This window comes from Pangasianodon hypophthalmus, chromosome 23 (genome assembly GCF_027358585.1).
Source record: "Pangasianodon hypophthalmus isolate fPanHyp1 chromosome 23, fPanHyp1.pri, whole genome shotgun sequence".
NCBI lineage: Eukaryota > Metazoa > Chordata > Actinopteri > Siluriformes > Pangasiidae > Pangasianodon > Pangasianodon hypophthalmus.
Window position 1 is genome coordinate 15,845,015 of NC_069732.1, and position 18,508 is coordinate 15,863,522.

Sequence of the window (18,508 nt, forward strand, 5' to 3'; positions counted from 1 at the left end):
GCATACCAATAAAGTTCTGCTATTTTTTTCCATGAGTTCGAGCGGCATTAGAGACTTAAGTCAGCCTTGTTTTCGTAGCACTGGTGTGATCAGCCAGCTGACTATTCTGAGCTTCATTCACTATGAGGTGTTAATCAGTATAATCTTATTAAAGCAGTGTTTTCCCTCCTCTCAGTCTCCTACTCCCTAACCATACAGATGTGGTTTTAATCTCAGGTGCAGTGGGTTTGCAACATTTCAGGCCAGATGGAACTCAGCTGGAGATCAAAATCCTAGTAGGCTCTCGCTCATGTAAGGTGAGGAACAACAAGCTCAGGCTTCACATTAGAGAACATGGAGCAGATGGCTCATGAAGATTACTACTTCCTCAGGTGCATTGGTGAATTTCCTCATAAAACGCGATCTGCAGATTTGGAACAATACACTACTATTTCTACTACTGTCTCAGGGTCAGTGTTCTCTTACCCATAATGATGCCATTCGGGTCTACTGGAGGCTGCCAGACCACCCTGACCTCCGTCAGACGCACCTCGGGGAACACCAGTCTCATGGGCGGCCCTGGAACTGAAATCCACATATAGAGAAGGAGAAATTAAATGTAAGTACAATATAACTGTAACTAGTCTGTCTTAGTGATGTGAGAAATGATAATTCACACGTAAACCCAATGCTTGCTTCAGTCCCACTAATCCTGCCTTAACAAAGGTATGAAAAATAAATGTGTAAAAACATAGATTACAAAGTGTCACAAGTGGGAAAAAAAAAACAATACAGAGCTGCCAGGACTGCTTTTAAGTGACTGTAGTACAATAAATCCACCACTGACTTCAGTGAGAGATGAATGAGCCTTCTGCTCTCCGTCTCAGAGAGCTTATTATCTCTGTGTGTGTTTATATGCAGATAGAGTTACAGTACGCTTGCCTGAGGACGCCAGGCAAACTGCAGTGGTTCAACAAGATCAGTGAAAGGATGGTTTCTCAGACTCTGTGAAAACCCATGAGAAGAGAAAAAAAAAACCCAGACAAACAGACAAACAAACAAACAGAGATGGATGTGTCTTCATTTTCAAACTCTGCTTGAAATTCAGTGGGCTGTGCTAGTAGAATACAGGCCCTAAATAATTTTGTGCAGGTTTAGGGAAGCGTGTTGCCTAGGGCTGGGAAGTGATGAGGCTGGAGGACCTCAGGCTAGGACCTCATGTGCCCTTGTCTGATGTACACAAGCTGCCAGTTGAGCAAAACAGGGCCTTTTAGACAGAGATCCTTAAATGCGCTTTGCTCTATTTCAAAAGTACCCCCTATAGATCCATGAACTGAACACCACCCTGTGGGCACTAACCTGATAATACTTCAGTAACATAGCGGAACATTCCCACAAACAGAACACACTGGCCAAATACAGACAGCCAGGCCTAATGGGATCTTGCTGCCCCTCTCTAGTACACACCCAACACTATATCAAAATCTCTCAAAACTATGGCTTCTCCTGGACCATTTGCTTACTTCTCTGTGGATTTGTCGAGCTGTAATGGTTGGTTAGGCAGGCCCTGTATTTCACTTCCTGGCAGTTATCGCACTTATAAATCTAACACATCCACCACAGATTTGATTTGTATTGCTTTTTTGCCATCATGGTATGAGAGGCCATGGGGATGTGCATTCACACACACAGATGAGAAGCTGTATTTGTATAGTGAGCTCTCTTGATGCCTCTCTTCTTGCCACTGTGTATTGCTTGCATTCATCATCCTGCTATCAGCTGCACTGTGGTTTTGTGGGTGTTCCAGAGATTAGACTTAGCTGAGTGCAAGTGTTGTTTATGCGCAAATCATGAAAAGTACATTTCCCTTTAATTACTCTGTAATTAGAAAATCAGCCCTGAAGCCATTTCATAATAAAGTGCTGCTAATAAAAGCACTTTTTGACCCATCTTTACTTCCCATGAAACCACTAATGACCCTGCTCCTAATCTGATCAACAGATTGAGAATGGATGCATGTCCAGTTTGCCATCAGGTTTAGCTGATATGGCCTGATAAAACTCAATTACAGGGTGTTTGACCTAGCAAGTGAGCTATGGGGGACCAGCAACTGCATTCCAGCAGTGATAAAAAATGGACTTCCTGCAATCTCTGAATGCTGCAAAGGCAGGACTGCGTCTGCCTGTGTGTTATATTTTACATCATAGTTTAATAAGTTCTGGAGGGAATTTTAAAAGGCAAACAAAGATAATTACCACCAAGATTGAGTGAGCACAGACATTGACTTTTTGCTTAGGCCCTGCTCTTTATTTCATAAAAGGGAAGAGTTGAGACGGCATGTCCGGGGCACTACTTAGCCTGAAAGGTAAAGAGAGACATTTATTTCATATTCATATTTCATTCATTTATTCATCTTCGGGAAGCGCTTTATCCTGATGGATCCAGCGCCTATCAGGGGAACTCTGGGCATGAGGCAGGAATACACCTTGGATGAGACGCCAGTCCACCACAGGACACCACTCACACACTCGATCACACCGAGGGGCAGTTTAAAGTAGCCAACCCACCTATTAGCATATTTTTGGGAGGTGGAAGGAAACTGGAGAACCCAGAGGAAACCCAGGAAACAAAACTCCACACAGATAGTAACCCGAGCTCAGGATCAAACCTTGGAGCTGTGAGATGGCAAAGCTACGTGCTATATTACTGTTCTGCCACCATTTTCAGATTTATTTCATTTATTTACTTCACATTTAGAGAGCTACTCTATTAACATGACCCAGCTGCATTTAAAAGTGCTCCACCAATATCACAGCGCTGGCTTGGTAAAATTCTACAGCACACCATTAGCCCTTATCCCTAAAAGGAATACATAAACTCTAATATAAAAAAGTGATTCTAGTGCCTAGTTTATTTACATGCAGTGCCCTACATTTTCAAGTGTAAGTGCTTGATTAAATTAAGCATAACTTTATGAATGTAGTGGACTATTAATGAGATATATATTAGATAAACGGTTGTAGGCTGCACATGGCATTTTGATAGGAGCAGTCGGAGAAAAAAGTGTCAGCACGTCTCTAGGTTAAGAAGGGCAAACTCGAGGAGAGTTTCCTCACTCCACGTCTGAAATAAAATCCCTCTCTCCACCACTCTGTGAGTCCCCAGTGTGTGTATAAGCCCGAATGTGCTGTGGATTAGTTTCTGCGGTGATATGTTTGGGAAGTCCTGACTGAGTGAATGACCATTATTTGTAATAGATGGCAAAACAGCAGACCTCCCTTTGGAAGCTTTCACTGCGCAGATTTACACTGCTGGTTCACAGTTTGTTTCATATTGCAGTCCATAGCATAAACATTCACAGGCCATCCTGGCTAAAATCAACACTGGTTGTTGCAACATTGATCTTTTTATTTAACAGATAGGTTTGTATGACAGCATAACTGAATCTAGCCCTAAAAGGCAATTTCAGAGCAGTGAGAAGCAGTGAATGAATGTATATAAATCCAGAGAATGCAAAGCTTCGCCTCATGAAGCAGCACAGTGAAAGAAACGACTTGCTGTCACAGTGCATGCACGCACTACATATGAAAAACACGGACTCTCTCAGTGCACTGCAGAACTAGGCAAAGCTGAGATTTACTTTTTTTTCCTTTACTGAGAAACTTTTTTTTTCAAGTATTCCACTTTATTAAAGCTAGAGCTGTATCAGTCTGACCACTTCTGGTACAACGAGTACGAGACGCCTCATAAAACGCGAGACATCTGACATCTCATAAAACGTGAGAGTGCTTGGTCAAGGAGCGCGCACATAAAAGTCTTAGGCCAATGAATCATAAAGCTCAGCTCCTGCTCTAGTAATCAAGAACGTGTCAAAGCCGCTTTTAATCTCCACAATGACACTGAACCCTTCCTTCTAAAACAGATTCTAACAGATGAAGCTATTCCTCTGAAGTTAACTTTATTGTGTGTGGATGCACACACACGCACACACACACACGCTCACAAACTTGCACAGTGGGCATTTTTTTTAGGGTACATTCATTGCCTAGTTAATCATCTAAACCTTTCTACCCTGTCCATCAATAGAAAGAGACTAGAAGACTACCACCAATGGCTTATCATCTCAACACAACATTGACACTGACATGACAGTGTGTGTAGAACAGGTACAAGTGTACAGGTGCAGTAGTAATGTTAGATCCTTTAAACACTATGTACATTCACTGACCACTTTATTAGCCACCCACTTTGCTGGTCCACTTTGTAAATGTGTAGGACAGCTCAAATTTTTCCTTGTACAGTGTGTGTGTTCACTGTCCCCTATCCTTCAACAGCGTTTAGTTCATGACCACAGCAATGCTGCTGTGCCTGATACACGCATACCAGTGCAACACACACTATCATGTCAGTGTCACTGCAATGCTGAGAATTGTCCACCAGTTAGACAACATCTGCTTACGATCAGTAATTGCACCTATGTGCTAGGTGTACCTAAGAAAGTAACAGACAGATGGATGAACACTTTAATTTCTCCCAGAAGCAGTAAAATGTAATGCAAGCACTCCCTAAGAGCAGTTGACTTTTCCTAATTTTAAATAAAGCACTTTGCCTTATTCGTTGGAAATGTAGGGCAATGTGTAATAAAAAAGACTTGCTAGTATATTGTTCCTTTATCAGTGCTTAAGGGAATAATTAATTTTAGGAAAATATTGCGCACCATCATCTTTAGTCCTTTCCAGGACAGGAGGGCTGCTGAGCTGGCCATCTCCGATGCGTGTGAAGGCCAGGACCTGGATCTCATACTGCACGTACTTGCGCAGGTTCCGCAGTAACACTGACTGCGTTAGGTTCCCCTTCACCAGCTGCACTTGTGGCTCCGTACCCGAGTCTTTTTCACGGTACAGCACCTGAACAAACACAAACACCAAGAACATTCAGGTCAATTCAGTGACTCTGATCTGAGTTGGATACTGAGAGCAGCAGGCCCCTATCTTTTGCCAGGTGAAGCCTTCATTTTCCATTTGTCTTATTTAATGTTGACTTTAGGCAGACGTAACTGCTCTGAGCATATGGGTTCCTAGCTGTTCCTTCCACCACAAATATTTGTCCTTCCATACATAAGCGGAGTGCACTTACTGCCTGGTTCATGACCAAGAGACAGCAGAAAAATCTACAATGCACATTCACTTTTAATTAAAAAAAAAAGTCTACAATAATTAATGTATAATAATTCATAATTAAATACAAAATAACTAATGTAGGGTTAAATGTAGTTCTTGACAATGCTACAAAAAGTTATTTCAGAAGTATTTTTCTTCTGTGCCTCAACTCCCCAACTCTAACTTTGTGTTTGTAATAAAGTTTTGAAGGCAAATGGAGCATTCAAAATACCCAGGGAGGTCAGAAACTTGCACCGTGCACCGACAAATAAAACATACATTTTATTGTAATGTCTGCTGTGGATTACTTGTTGTGTATTTGTTTTATTTCATTTTAAAATCACTTGAATTTGAGGAAATGTTTGCACAAGGCAAGCAAAATGAGACAACTTCTCTCAGCTCAAATTGAAAAAAAATATATTTTAAGATGATCCAGCTGGAGTTACAAAACAGCAGGGACATGCTGAATTGCTCGAAATGCAAAAGCACAAGGCCTTCTCCTCAAAGGGGAAAACGATTCTGCTCTTGCATGCCATTTCATCATATGGCGTATGATCCAAGGGCCTAGAAGGGTGTGATCATGCATGAAAGTCGAGCCTTTACCAAGTGAAAAACATTTATGCAGTAGAGCTAAGGACTACCAAATGTATTCAGGATTTTTTTTTTGCCCTTCTAGTATCCTTCCAGGTAAAGGCCTTGACACGGATTGACAGTTTCACATATTCAGTCACTACCTTATATCCAAGGATGTTGCCGTTCTGCTGTGGCTCTGGAACAGCTCCCCATGTCACCAGCATGCGTGTAGAGCTCATGGCCTCGGCCGTCACGTTCTCCGGAGCTCCGGACGGCACTGTGCAATCAAAGAAAACAAACATCATCTAAGTCTTCTTGCTGTGTGGCAAATAGACCAGATTAGATGCTACACTATCAGCAATAATAGGGGAAATGGTAGCCGGAAACTGGAGGAAATATCGTAAGTATGTGCGTGTGTGTGCTGTGAGCAGACAAGGTTAGGTGGGATGGTGTGTGAGTGAGAGCAAACAACACTCAAAGATTGACAAACACTTAGTGGTAGCCAGAATTCATCAAGCAGCCAGGCACCCATTAGAGACTGGCTACCTCAAATGCATGTGATTTTGCAATTACTGTTAACCAAGCATGATTTTCTGCTGTTTTATTAAAAATGTTTTGCTTTCTGCCACCAGAGGCATGCAGTACCCATGCTGCTGGAACAATAACGACAAAAGAAAGCCTGCTATGCCGACACAAGGCAGAAGACCATGGCAATGATAGCATCAACAGAATGAAATTGAACTAGCACCTGTTCATATCCAGAGGCGCAATTAGCAAAAGAATGAACATTTCCAGATGCTCCTTCTGTGAAGCACTGGGAAAGCTGTATTCATTCAAAAAGCCATCTCTGCTCAAGATGCGCCAGACGAAAACAAAAACGTGTGTTTTGTATGGCAGATGTGATGCTAACTGCCATCATGTGTGTGGCTGTGTGTGTGTTCAGGTTTGTGATTGAGTTTCATTACCTGACTCACGAGTGCGCCCTTTCACGGGCTCGCTCCAGGGTCCGGGGCCGATGGAATTGAAAGCCTGGATCTGGAACAGGTACTCGGTCCACTCTTCTAAGCCCTCCAACGTGATCTCTCTCTCCAGTCTGTCGTTCACCACCCTAGTGCTGATGTCACCTTGCTGATTAGCACGCCACATCCGCATCCTGTAGCCCACGCTCTCTGGATTCCCGTTATACTCTGTCTCCGGCAGAGGCTGCCAGAGAGTGAGAGAGAGAGATATATAGAGAGGGCTATCAATCGCTTGCTCACGCTTGCTGGCGTCGGCACGCAGTGTCTGCTGCAACGGGTGGCCTATTAAACTGGCATGCCCCCATAAAAGCATAACTCATGCTAGATTATCCTTCATCATCTTCATGCACCTTAAAAATCGACGTCTTGGCAGCGCTCCAAAAAAATTAAGCCAATGGCAGCGACTGGCAAAACCATCAGCGCTTGTCCACTTTTAATTTGAGCTGTATATAGAAAAGCTCAATTTGGGCACATGATCTCACATATTGCCGTTCTTTATTTCATGTGGAAATCAATAGATGTCTAGCAGCAGAAGGCATTCAGTGGAGCACGCTTAATACAGCGTAACGACCAACTCTATGAAAAGCGAGGGAAGCATGGCTTGTCCTTTTGTTCGTTCAGTATCATTTTCTTACATAAATCACTTCTCCAAAAGACACAGAAAAGAATGGATAGTTCTGAATAATGCAGTCTAATCCATCTGCACAGCACTCAGGAGTACAATTCTCTTTCAACACACAGGACCTCCGAGTAATACATCTCTCTGAAGCCTCCCATGGCAACAGGCAACGCTACAAATGTCAGGTGAGTATGAACTGCACATGGTACTGTTTTTCAATAAGAGTAGGATTAAGTACTAGAATGATTTGCAAAGAAAATCTCTTGAAGGCTTTGATCTTTAAACTATAGGATGGTAAAACTGCACCAGAGAGAGAAACCGCCATGTTATAAAGCAGTAGCAGAATACCAAGCCAACTTCCAACTGTATCATTTGTTCTAGTGAAAAAAAAAAAGAGACATGCTTTACTTCAAGTTTTGCAGGTGTAAAAAAAATGTGGTCATGTTCTTAACACTTTTTATAGTATCTCCTCACATTCTGACAGCTTCAATAAAATCAAATCAGCCAAAACAAAAAAAAAAACAGACTCTCTAGAGTTCTAGGCTCTGTAAATGGGGGAAAAAATGATGTGCACCACCAACATCCAACCCATCAGGATAAGCTGGCACCTCTACTTGCCTGTCAATTCAGAAAAGCTCCCCGCTTTACAATACCATTCAGGTGTTTTGGCCTCTCGTCTGCATGAGATTTGGATTGTATAGCTTTGAAGCAAACCAATTAAAACAGATACACTTCTGTTTTAACTAATGTTTTAGTCCAGAGTTTTTTCATTTGCATGCATGAAGTGAAGTGGCATTATTAATGTACATCCACAAAACTGGGTTGTAAGAAACATTACAGGATGATTACTCCTCTGCTTACTTGTAGCAAAAAGATCCTTTTGGCACAAAGCTTTAAATATAGTATAATTCTGGTTCAAAGAACATAAAAAAAATACCACTGAGCCGGTGGATTTTGAATGCCGCATCCCCTGTTATACCATGTCACCGCCAGCACATTTGTTTCTGACCATGAAAGTAGCAAACTGGCAAAAACCTACTTCCACCCAACCAAATATTTTGCAGCATGTGGGCTTTATACCAGCAAATTACACCTCTTCCAAACTAGAGCGCTAATACTCTTTTCAGTACATCCTCATTGACATTCCTTTGCTATTTCCACTTTGGGAGAATCCCCATCACTTCGTTTCAAGGCCACCACTCACACACACACACACACATACCTCTCCTCATAGCTTCTTGGTGAAACAGACCTTCTGAGTTATGAGAGACAGTCAATAAGAATGTGCTTAAAAAACACAGTATGGGAACACAAAGCCAGCGAGAAGGGAAAGTGAGGAGCTTGTACGTACCACCCAGCGCAGCCACACGCTGGTCTCACTGGCTGTACGGACGCTCACACTGCTGGGAGCGACGTCAGGAGGAGCCTGAAGAGTCTGGATCACCCGAGATGGCTCACTTGCCTCGCTCGAGCCCACGATGTTCACCTGGCGCATGCGGAACCTGCAGCAACACATACAATCAGTTCTAATAAGTTCCACGATGTTCACCTGGCACATGCGGAACCTGCAGCAACACATACAATCAGTTCTAATAAACTAGACAGGGCCCTCACTCTCTTTCATGAGAACTAAATAATTAAAAGGTTCAATTTGCTATTAACAAATGGCTTGAAGTTTTTTAACTTTGGGGGAACCATAAAACAGCAGCGTCACCAGAGATCATAAGAAAAAAACAGATGTGTAAAAATGTATTTTGAAATACTTTGGAAGCACAAATGGCACTACCTATCTGTCTTTCAATGTATGTGTGGTCTACTGTGTGTGCATAATATCGTTTTATGCCTACACAATGAGACTCCACGCTATAAGACTCAACCCTAATGGTTTCATAATAGTAACGGCGAGTTACTGATGGGTAGTAAAATTAGTTTTAACTCTCCCGTTCAATATCCGTACCAGCCGTCACTGATACAGGGTAAAAGCACTGATCACGGTGGAAATGAAACAGCTGTTCAGGCAGCAGAGGAGCCCAGGCACTACGAGCCTCATTCTAATTGCTTATTTGTGCACTTAGCATAAACCCAAAATTTATCAACCAGTCAAACAAATGGCTCCAACATGCATAAGTTCTGACACAAATTGCAGAGACGAGAAAAGACAAAAAAAAGCCATACTTTATCACACACTGATGCAAGCAAAACAAAAACAACATAAGTGTAGTAGCAGGGTTAATCAGGAAGAGCTTTTGCATTGCTGTGGGTGTGTGTTCTGACCTGTAGTGTGTGAATGGGGTCAGGTTAGGCACCTCCAGGACCTGAGCTTCTGGATCATTCTCCTTCTCATACAGCACCTTCCATTCTTCTTCTTCTCCAGTGCTGCCCACCTGCACGCCATACATTCACACTCAATCAACAGCTGATCAATAATAATAATAATAATAATAATAATAATAATAATAATATAAACGGTGCAGTATACTCCTAGATAAACCAGAGTATGAGAGGTACAGCTAGAATTAGGAGATTGATTATAGATACTCAGGTATGTGAGGCTAAAAAGACAATCCTGCAGTTTAAAGTGTTCACCATGCAGCACAGTACCAGATGTTTCTGGTACAACTCAGAAGTGCGAGCCAGGCCTGAACCAATCAAAGCTTGCAGCACTCAGAGAGATTTACGATGACCAATGGGGTGTACTGGATATGGTAAGCATTTATGCCAATGTGATCGATGTTTGACGCGTTGCACCTTATGCCAGTGACTGCTGCTGTATTTCATAGTGGGTGTGTACTCAGCAGCTCGCACACCCTCTCTCTCTCTCTCTCTCTCTCTCTCTCTCCATCACTGACAGATTTCTGCAGCTGCAGATAGCCATGCCTCAATCAACTTAGCAATTCAAGTGCTGCTAGATGAAAGGCTGAGCATCCCTCTGCAAGTCAGGGACTGGCGCCCGTCTTGAAGGTTAAGTCAATTACAAATTACAAGTCACTACTATGATTCAATCTATCATTACTTTTGCAGAAGTTGCCAGCAGTGTGAGTGGGGCGGACAGCAGCTCAAGATATTTTTGGCGGTACAGAGGATGCTGCTGAAGCCAATAGAAAGTTTCAACAGAGATTGTAAGCGGAGAGAAGCAAAGTCATGCATACCAAAACAGAACTTTCCAAATGATGCGTAGGACATTAACAAAGTCCTATGATAACAGAGTAATAATTCAAAATTGAGTCAAGCACATGTACTTAGAAGCTAATACTGAAAGTGTGTATATTAGTATTCAGACCTCATATGCAACTACGCACTGAAGTGATGCTGAAAAACATAGAGGTGTGTCTCAGTTACCTGCGATTCTGACCTTGGACACTATAACCTATTCTTCTTGCAAAATATCAGCATGAGCAAGGGGCAGTGTCTGACAGTTTGATATTGCCACAATATGTCACATTGAAATGTAATTTTTTGGCTGTAAATACAAGCCATTCAAAGGCAATATTAAATGCATAAATATGACATTAATTCATTAATCATATTGTCGATGTAAAGTCCACAGAAAGGGCTTTTACAGCATCTTAATCTGAGACATGACTGAGATTTTTATGGATAAAGCGTAGCAGATGAATGCTTGGTCAACTTATCCTGTAAACTGTCTTTATCTTTCAAAGAGAGCGCGTCTAATGAATAAAAACATTAATAATCTGACAAACTAAAAATTGTGAATTAAAAGTGCAGTAAAATCGCATAGTATCTCATGGTCTGCATTTAATTATGTACACAATTAACTGTAAATAAAATTAATATTTTTGGTGTCCTGTCCTGTCAGTGGCTGCAACTCGATCACACTTTCCACCACTGTACCTCTAGTTCATTATGCAAAATAATAGCACGTGCTGGATCAAATGCTATTTTATATAAGCTGTCCAATAATAAGGGTGGAAGCCATATTGTTAAACAAAACCAGATTTGCAGTGATTAATGTGATAATTACAACTAGGACTATTCATGCTGCAATATACTGATGATATACTAGAGTCTTGCTTGCCTTGCTTGCCTTTTCTTTCATATATCATCATATTCACTGTCTCCTGCTTGTAGGTTACATTGTATTACATTTGACAGCAAAGAAAAAAAAATGCTTCAGACCACATTTTCTATCCCTGATTTCAACAGGGAATTTTAGCCCTGTTATCCCAGGCTTAAAGGCAGGAGCTTGTGTTTAAAAAAGGAAGTCTAGACGCTATTGAAAAACCCCATCTCAGAAACCACCACCCAAGAAAAATCAGGCAACCTCGGAGGCATGAACTACACGCAGGTAATTTTAATAATCTGAATGGACTGCTCAGGAAAACAACTTAAATACCTGTGGAAGCCAAACGTTCCCCATTTAAATATTGATGTATCGTCTGAACTCAAGTCACCAAGTCTGAACATGGTCTCCAACTCTGAACATGCGTTTTTTCTTACACAGTAGGCAGAGATTTGTTAAAACATTTTTTTTCATTTGTTATTATAAGATGACTATATGCACCTATATGTTACAGATGACTATATGTACCTTTAGACTTGCTTGATGCAACTTGTAGTATTATACCATGGATTGGAAAATGAAGAATGTCCTGTACCACTTACCTGTCCCTCCACAATCCATTTAGAAATGGACGTTTTCCCATCATCCCCGGCCCGAAATTTCAGAGTGGCAGATCGTGGGCTGATTTTGGAGATTTGGAGGTTTGAAGGGGGTCCAGGAAGTTCTGGAATTACAAAGAGCCACTATAAACCTTTTACTTACAAAAAATCAGAGGAAGAATCATTTGATCTGAGGAGTCAATCATTTCTGAACTGCTTAGTTTATTGTATTATTTAATCACTTCTGTGAACATCTTCAAATAAAATCAAGGAGGTGTACCATGAAGCCCTTCAAAACCCTTTTCCCTTCAAGCGCTGTGATAAAAAGGCTCACTTTCAATTTTAAGAAACTTTGATGGAATTACATTGGAATTAAATCAAATAACAGACGATAGCCGTGCATCTGTCTGAAATCCCCACTGAGCTTCATAGCTGTCTGTTCCTTTAATGTCTCACAATATGCCATTTATCAGCAGGCGTTACGGCTCCAGCTTGGCATTCAGCCACTTAAACATTTGTCTCTTTTCTCAGAGAGAAAATCAGCTTCTGAGCTGGTTTAAGTGAATATTTCTCCTTTGCAGCAGGGTTTGATTTATAGATGAGCATGCACAACAACTTGCCAGCTTCTAAGTGGAAAAGGCCAACATAAAAGATAATCACTCATCTTCATAACCATAAGCTGAGGATGACTAGCTCCAGGATGAGTAACGCAAGCTCTGTTGTACAATCTCATGAGGAAATGGCAGTTTAGTGAGTAGTAACAGGGGTGCATAAAGAAATCACTGATTGCAAATACATCACAGTGAAGAATTCTTTGTAATCAAGGAGTCAATTTATATTTTATAAGTGAGGGGCTGTATAATGGGTAGCTAAATGCGGCTGATTTGATACATCAGTCTCATGTAGCAAACATAATTAGGCAAATATATGTTTATGCAAACAGCCAATTTTCAGAAATGCGCTTGTTATTATTACATCTAGAATTGTGAATGTGTGTAAATGATCGCAGAGTATGGAGAAAAGAATCCATACTTTGAGTTGAAACAAAGGTGCTGTGGGAGGATTCTGTGTGGAAAGCATCTCACCTGGGGGCACGCCAGAGGAAATGGTGGAAGATGAGAGCGTGCCCATGCCTGCACCAGTCACGGCTGCCACCTCTAAGGTGTAGGTCGTGAGAGAGGTGAGGCCCGTCACCTTGTACTCCAGTGTGCTGTTGGACATGGTACGCTCTACACGTGACTCCTTCTGCCCCTGAGCCTCCCAGGACAACAGGTAACCTGAAAAAAAAAACACTGCTCAGAATAGCACTTTGAGTCGATGAGTCATAACCACTAACCAGCTAACAGCTGCTGGGAATAAGACCGCTCCGAAATCCTCATTTCATGAACTCCAAAGTGTGACAAATGCTCTCATGGGTCCGGAGCAGAGAATGAATTTCTCAGAAGCTCCAGTTAGAAGTAAACAATCTCATGCTCTCTACTGGGTGAGATAGAGGACTCGGTGGAGTGACGGGTTCAGACCTTGGACCCCGTTACCTAACCTGGATCTAACTGAGACTAATAGCCAGCAGAGGTCCTGTGTAATTTGCTGTTTATTGGGAGTATTTTCCACCGCAGTCAGCACTGTTTCCAATCACTGAATGTCCTGTTCCATTGAGGCACTCATAAATCAAGCTTTGCACCGAGACACCCGGCTTGAAAACAAGCATGCAACATTCAAAGGGTACCGATGCTGTGTATACTGATATAGACGAGAGCCGTTCCTTCCAATGTGCTTCTAATCTCATCCGTCTCCGTACCCTTAATCTACATTCAATGCCTTTCCTTCACAGCGGCTGTTTAATCTATGTCCAGTATCACCATGTTGCTCACACATTCATCTTCATCTCTTTTTCTTTCTATTGAGTGCATGTGGGAAGAAGCTTTTCATCTCGCTGGATCCGCTACATTGCAGAATATGAACACTGGATTTTTTTATGCATTTCAAATTTGTTCATTCCTTGTGGTAACTAGTAATTGTGAGGCAAGATGCACACACACACACACACACACACACATACACACTGTTCTTTTCAGAGCAGAGCTTTTGGGACTAAATTGTTTCTGGCAACTGTGCTGAAAACAATAATACCATGAATGTAAATGTAATAATTACCTTTGCTTGAAAAACCAATGAAGTGTTAAACAGAAGTATATGCATTACTACAGCTTTAGGAACAATGGCATATTTAAAAAAGACTCACCTGTGCTGTGTAATGAAATGTTTGGCAACAGAGAGGGAGGGAACTGATTTCATTTACGCACAAAGAGATATCACTTAAAGAAACAAATGTGCTTTGCAACGCTTTGGCTTTTCAAAAGCAGCTTTAGTAACACGTGGAACTATGACAAAGAGATTTTGGCCAGAAGGGATGATGCTAGGCTCATCCTGGTGACTAAGATAAGGCTGGGCTTTTTCAAAACATCCGCTTCCCAGGGGTGTTGTACTGCAAGCACGGAGCCACTGTTTGACGTGGGAACACAACATGTGGGACAAAACCTACCTGTGATGATTCCATTTTTCTCCACAGGCTCCTCCCAGCTAACTCGCAGAGATGTGTCGAGGATTTCAGTAAAGCTCAGACGCCCTACAGGACCTGGAACTGAGGCACACACACACACACACACACACAATGGAAAAATGTCACAGAATTTACCCTGCCTAATGCCGCATTCTGACACGATGCACTGCACCGCCGGCTCTCTATAGCAACAACTACTGATGAGCTAATCAAATTACCCTCACTTGTAAAATTATGGATGCATTTATGCACGCTCCGAAATGTCGAAGTATGTTGACATTATATTTCTGGAACAATGCATTTAATTAATGTCACTTTTTAAGCTTTTGACAATTAGTATTCCACATCTTGCCCTTTGCAACCACAAAACAGCAGCAGCAGACCCAGTGTAAAGTCACACACATCACAGTGGCATGGCATATTAATTAAACACAAAACAGGAGCATTTTGGTCTTTAGGCAATTAATGAGCACAGGAAGTCTTAAGATCTCTGGCATGGCTTAGATCTGAAGTGGGAGGAGTGGGAGGCATGGTCAGTACTCACTGTCCTCGTGTGTCTGGACGAGTTTTGGAGTGCTGCGTGGGCCGTTTCCTGGCGTGGTGAAGCACAAAACTGAGGTGAGGTACCAGGTAAACTTCTTCAGCCCACTGATGTAGCCCTGATGACGGGTACCGTGGTAATCGGGGGTGATGGTCACCACTGTGGTGGCTTCAGGAGAGTGTTCAGGCCAAGCCATTAGCTGACAGTTAGCGAGACAGAAAGAGATAAAGGGCAAGAGAGTGAGATAGAGAGAGGTGTCATTCAGACAAGACTCCAAACAACCCAAGCTTCATGAGCTGGAGCTCAGACTCACTAATGCATGGGATACTAGTTGGGATTGGTTTTCACTCACCATCATTGTCATGATATAGATACATTTGTGTTTTTTTGTCTCTTGTCACACCAATCAAAGCATCTAATTCTGAACTGTGCATTCTGCAGGTGTATTTCATGGAGTAGCACAATGACTCAGTGTTACCTAAATGATAGTAAGTTGCCCATCTGAATAAGTTACAGACTCTTTCTTGAACTGTTGGTGGAGTACGTTTAAAAAAGAGTAACTGGCTAACGTGACCAAGCCACCTGTTAGCTAAGGTCATACAATAGTAAATTGTTATGAAATTTAGCTACTGTTAGCTGCATTGGTTTATTCCATCGCTTCGTTCACTTGCACTGGTTTGCTAGTTATAATATCAGTACAACCAGTTAACATCAAAATGGAAAAACCACAAAGAAAGAGGTTCGACTGTCTTGTCCAAAACTGTCAATCAGCTCATCAACCACGCTCTTTTAATTATCACCAAATTTATCGCAAGGCAAAATATGTGGGAGATCTCAAGGTCAACTGAACCCGTAACTTAAAGTATATGTTTGGCTTGTTCTTCATTCACTAACTAGGAATGGGCGGGGTTAAAAATTGTACTGCAGTCAGCCACTAGAGGGCCTCAGAGACATTTTGGCTTCACTTTTGAACCCCTGTTCCAACGTCCACTCATATACACAGTCGTTGGTGCCTACATACTTTATACTTCTGAAGGATTAAAAGGTCACTAGACGACAGGAAAGAGCCAAAATATACCTCTTTGGTCACTTCCTACCACAATACCTTCTTTGGTCACTTCCTTCCACACTTTTCTACCACTTTTCTTTGGTCACTTCCTACAACACTTTTCTACCGCAAAGTGAAAAGTGTTGAAGAGTTGGAACCTGCTAGAGGTGCAACTGCAGGTAGCCAAAAATTGTTGGCACAATTCGCAGTGTTCGATTGTGAGCTCGTGTTACTGTCTGTGTGGATTTTCACATGTTCATGTGAGTTTCCTCTGGGTTCCAGTTTCCTCCCACCTCCCAAAAACATGCCAGTGGGTAGACTGGCTATGCTAAATTGCCCCTAGGTGTGAATATTTGCGTGAATGTGTGCCCTAGAATGGACTGGCATCCCATCCAGGGTGTATTCTTGCCTCATGCCCAGTGTTCCTGAGATAGGCTCCATATCTACCGTGACCCTGACCAGGATAAAGTGGTTACTGAAGAAGAATGAATGAATGTTGCTAGAATTGAAAGTACATTTCTCTTATTCTACTGATGAAAGAAACTGATAATGAGAAGAACCATCATGTTGATTCACATACTACCCCCACTGTTCATGTTAGTACCGGCCATAGTTTGGTAGGTTCTGTGATAAAGTAGCCTGTCTGCAACTAGCACACAAGTGTCAGGGCCACAATGTGGAGCTCAATGAGTTTTTTGTATCCAATCCTTTTGTATCCAATTAAAATCGGCCTGTTCCTAAAAGTGTGATCTGGTTATATCCTCCACACAAAGTTGTGTTAAGTAATAAACAAATGGATTACCTTGTAACCTTGATTAATGCCGTTTATGAACTGCTGAGGTGGTGGATTCCAAGTAAATTTGATGGTGGTTGAGTTGACAGCAACAGCCTCTACGTCCTGAGGGGGTGCTGTGGGAACTAGTCAAACAAACAAAGGGAACAGTTCTTTAATTTACCCCTAGTTTGGTGAGTTTCAGTGTAGTTAGTCTTTCCGTAGGCAACATGTTTCCCTGGGATTATCTGGGAAAATCTCATGAATCATTAATGAGTGTGTGTGGCTTCATCCGATCTCAAAGCAAAGGCACACAAAGTCCCTATGACTGAAAAAAAAAAACTTCACCGACATTCCTTTTAATGACCTGCAGATGACTGCAATGTGAATATACACATATTGCCAGTACATCACTAATGGGATTATATTATTGAACCTACTCTAACAAGTTCTCCCTCCTGATTTTTCCAATTGGCTAATGTTATTCACTTCATATTATGACACAAATCCAGCTGTATGTATTAATTTAGGTAGCCAGAGTTGAAATAGTTTATGTACGCTAGCCTAATTTGATTATGTGACTACATTCAAGCATGAACAAATGTTAAGAACAATAATCCTGACTTCTAGTATTTCAATATCAGCCTCCCTCATGCCTCGAGACAGTCATTTTCCGTGTTTTTTGTGGCTATTTGGATACTATAGGTCACTAGCTAATGTCTGAGATCATAATTATTTTGCATTGAGTTACTGAGTCACACAGGAGGTACAATGTCCCAAAATGTCAATCATTTCTGCTTGCCATTGGACCCACTTGTGGCCCAAACTCATATGAAACACTGATGAAAAAGCATATAATACCTTAATACTGATTTCACTGTAGCCTACAACATTATTTATTACTCACTCAAACAATCACCTTTGCCTGCTGAGACATTTCAGCTGTGAAATGATAATGGATCAGAATGACTTGTTCTCTTTTCATGTCCATATTCCTGAAGCAGGCTAATAATCGGTTTGGAGAAAATATGGTTGCAAAAAGCACTTCAAAAGGTCTCTAAGTCCATTTTTACCATCAGGAAAAAAAAATCACCAAAAATGAAAGCTAATGTCCTGGATGCAGTAGCCTTTGTCTAATGACCACTTAATTCTGACGTCACTGGATGCTCTTAATGGCAAGTCTAGACTTTGGGTCCACTGCTTTATGATATATGTAAGTTAATGTACATGTTTTGTAGACCTACCAGCCTTGGCAAAGTGCCTCAGAGTCAAGGGACTGACTCAGAGTCAAGCTACGTAAAGAAGGCAAAAAGCCATGACCATCTGAAATGCACTTGTGGCTTCTTACTTACTGTGTCAGAAAAAAAGGAGGTACCTGCTTTTGCATGTAGAATAATTGTATTGTATTTGTTAATGGCCTTTTGCTTCTCTCAGCTCTCAGATATTCCGAGTCTTTTAAAATAGTAAATTGAAGAGAAAGACATAATCAGGTATGGTTGATGAAAACTTAACATGCTATGTGTATTTATATTTGATGTCCACTCCAAAAGGCCATAGCCAGACAGGTAGACAGCTGTGCAGCAGCTGGAAGAAATGCCTCATTTAAACAAAAGACATT

General features: G+C 41.6%; 1 protein-coding gene across 4 annotated transcripts in view; it reads right to left on the reverse strand.

The window, feature by feature from the left end:
• sdk1a (sidekick cell adhesion molecule 1a) overlaps window positions 1-18,508 on the reverse strand; it is a 227,557-nt gene that overhangs the window by 28,655 nt on the left and 180,394 nt on the right. For all 4 annotated transcript variants that reach the window (XM_026929549.3, XM_053228272.1, XM_053228271.1 and 1 more), the window contains 11 exons: window positions 16,921-17,036; window positions 15,074-15,269; window positions 14,512-14,610; window positions 13,055-13,246; window positions 11,973-12,094; window positions 9,624-9,733; window positions 8,701-8,851; window positions 6,677-6,914; window positions 5,873-5,988; window positions 4,697-4,886; window positions 466-564 (listed from right to left, as the gene is read on the reverse strand). In XM_026929549.3, the coding sequence (XP_026785350.3) occupies window positions 466-564; window positions 4,697-4,886; window positions 5,873-5,988; window positions 6,677-6,914; window positions 8,701-8,851; window positions 9,624-9,733; window positions 11,973-12,094; window positions 13,055-13,246; window positions 14,512-14,610; window positions 15,074-15,269; window positions 16,921-17,036 (1,629 nt within the window). The remainder of the gene's footprint in view (window positions 1-465; window positions 565-4,696; window positions 4,887-5,872; window positions 5,989-6,676; window positions 6,915-8,700; window positions 8,852-9,623; window positions 9,734-11,972; window positions 12,095-13,054; window positions 13,247-14,511; window positions 14,611-15,073; window positions 15,270-16,920; window positions 17,037-18,508) is intronic.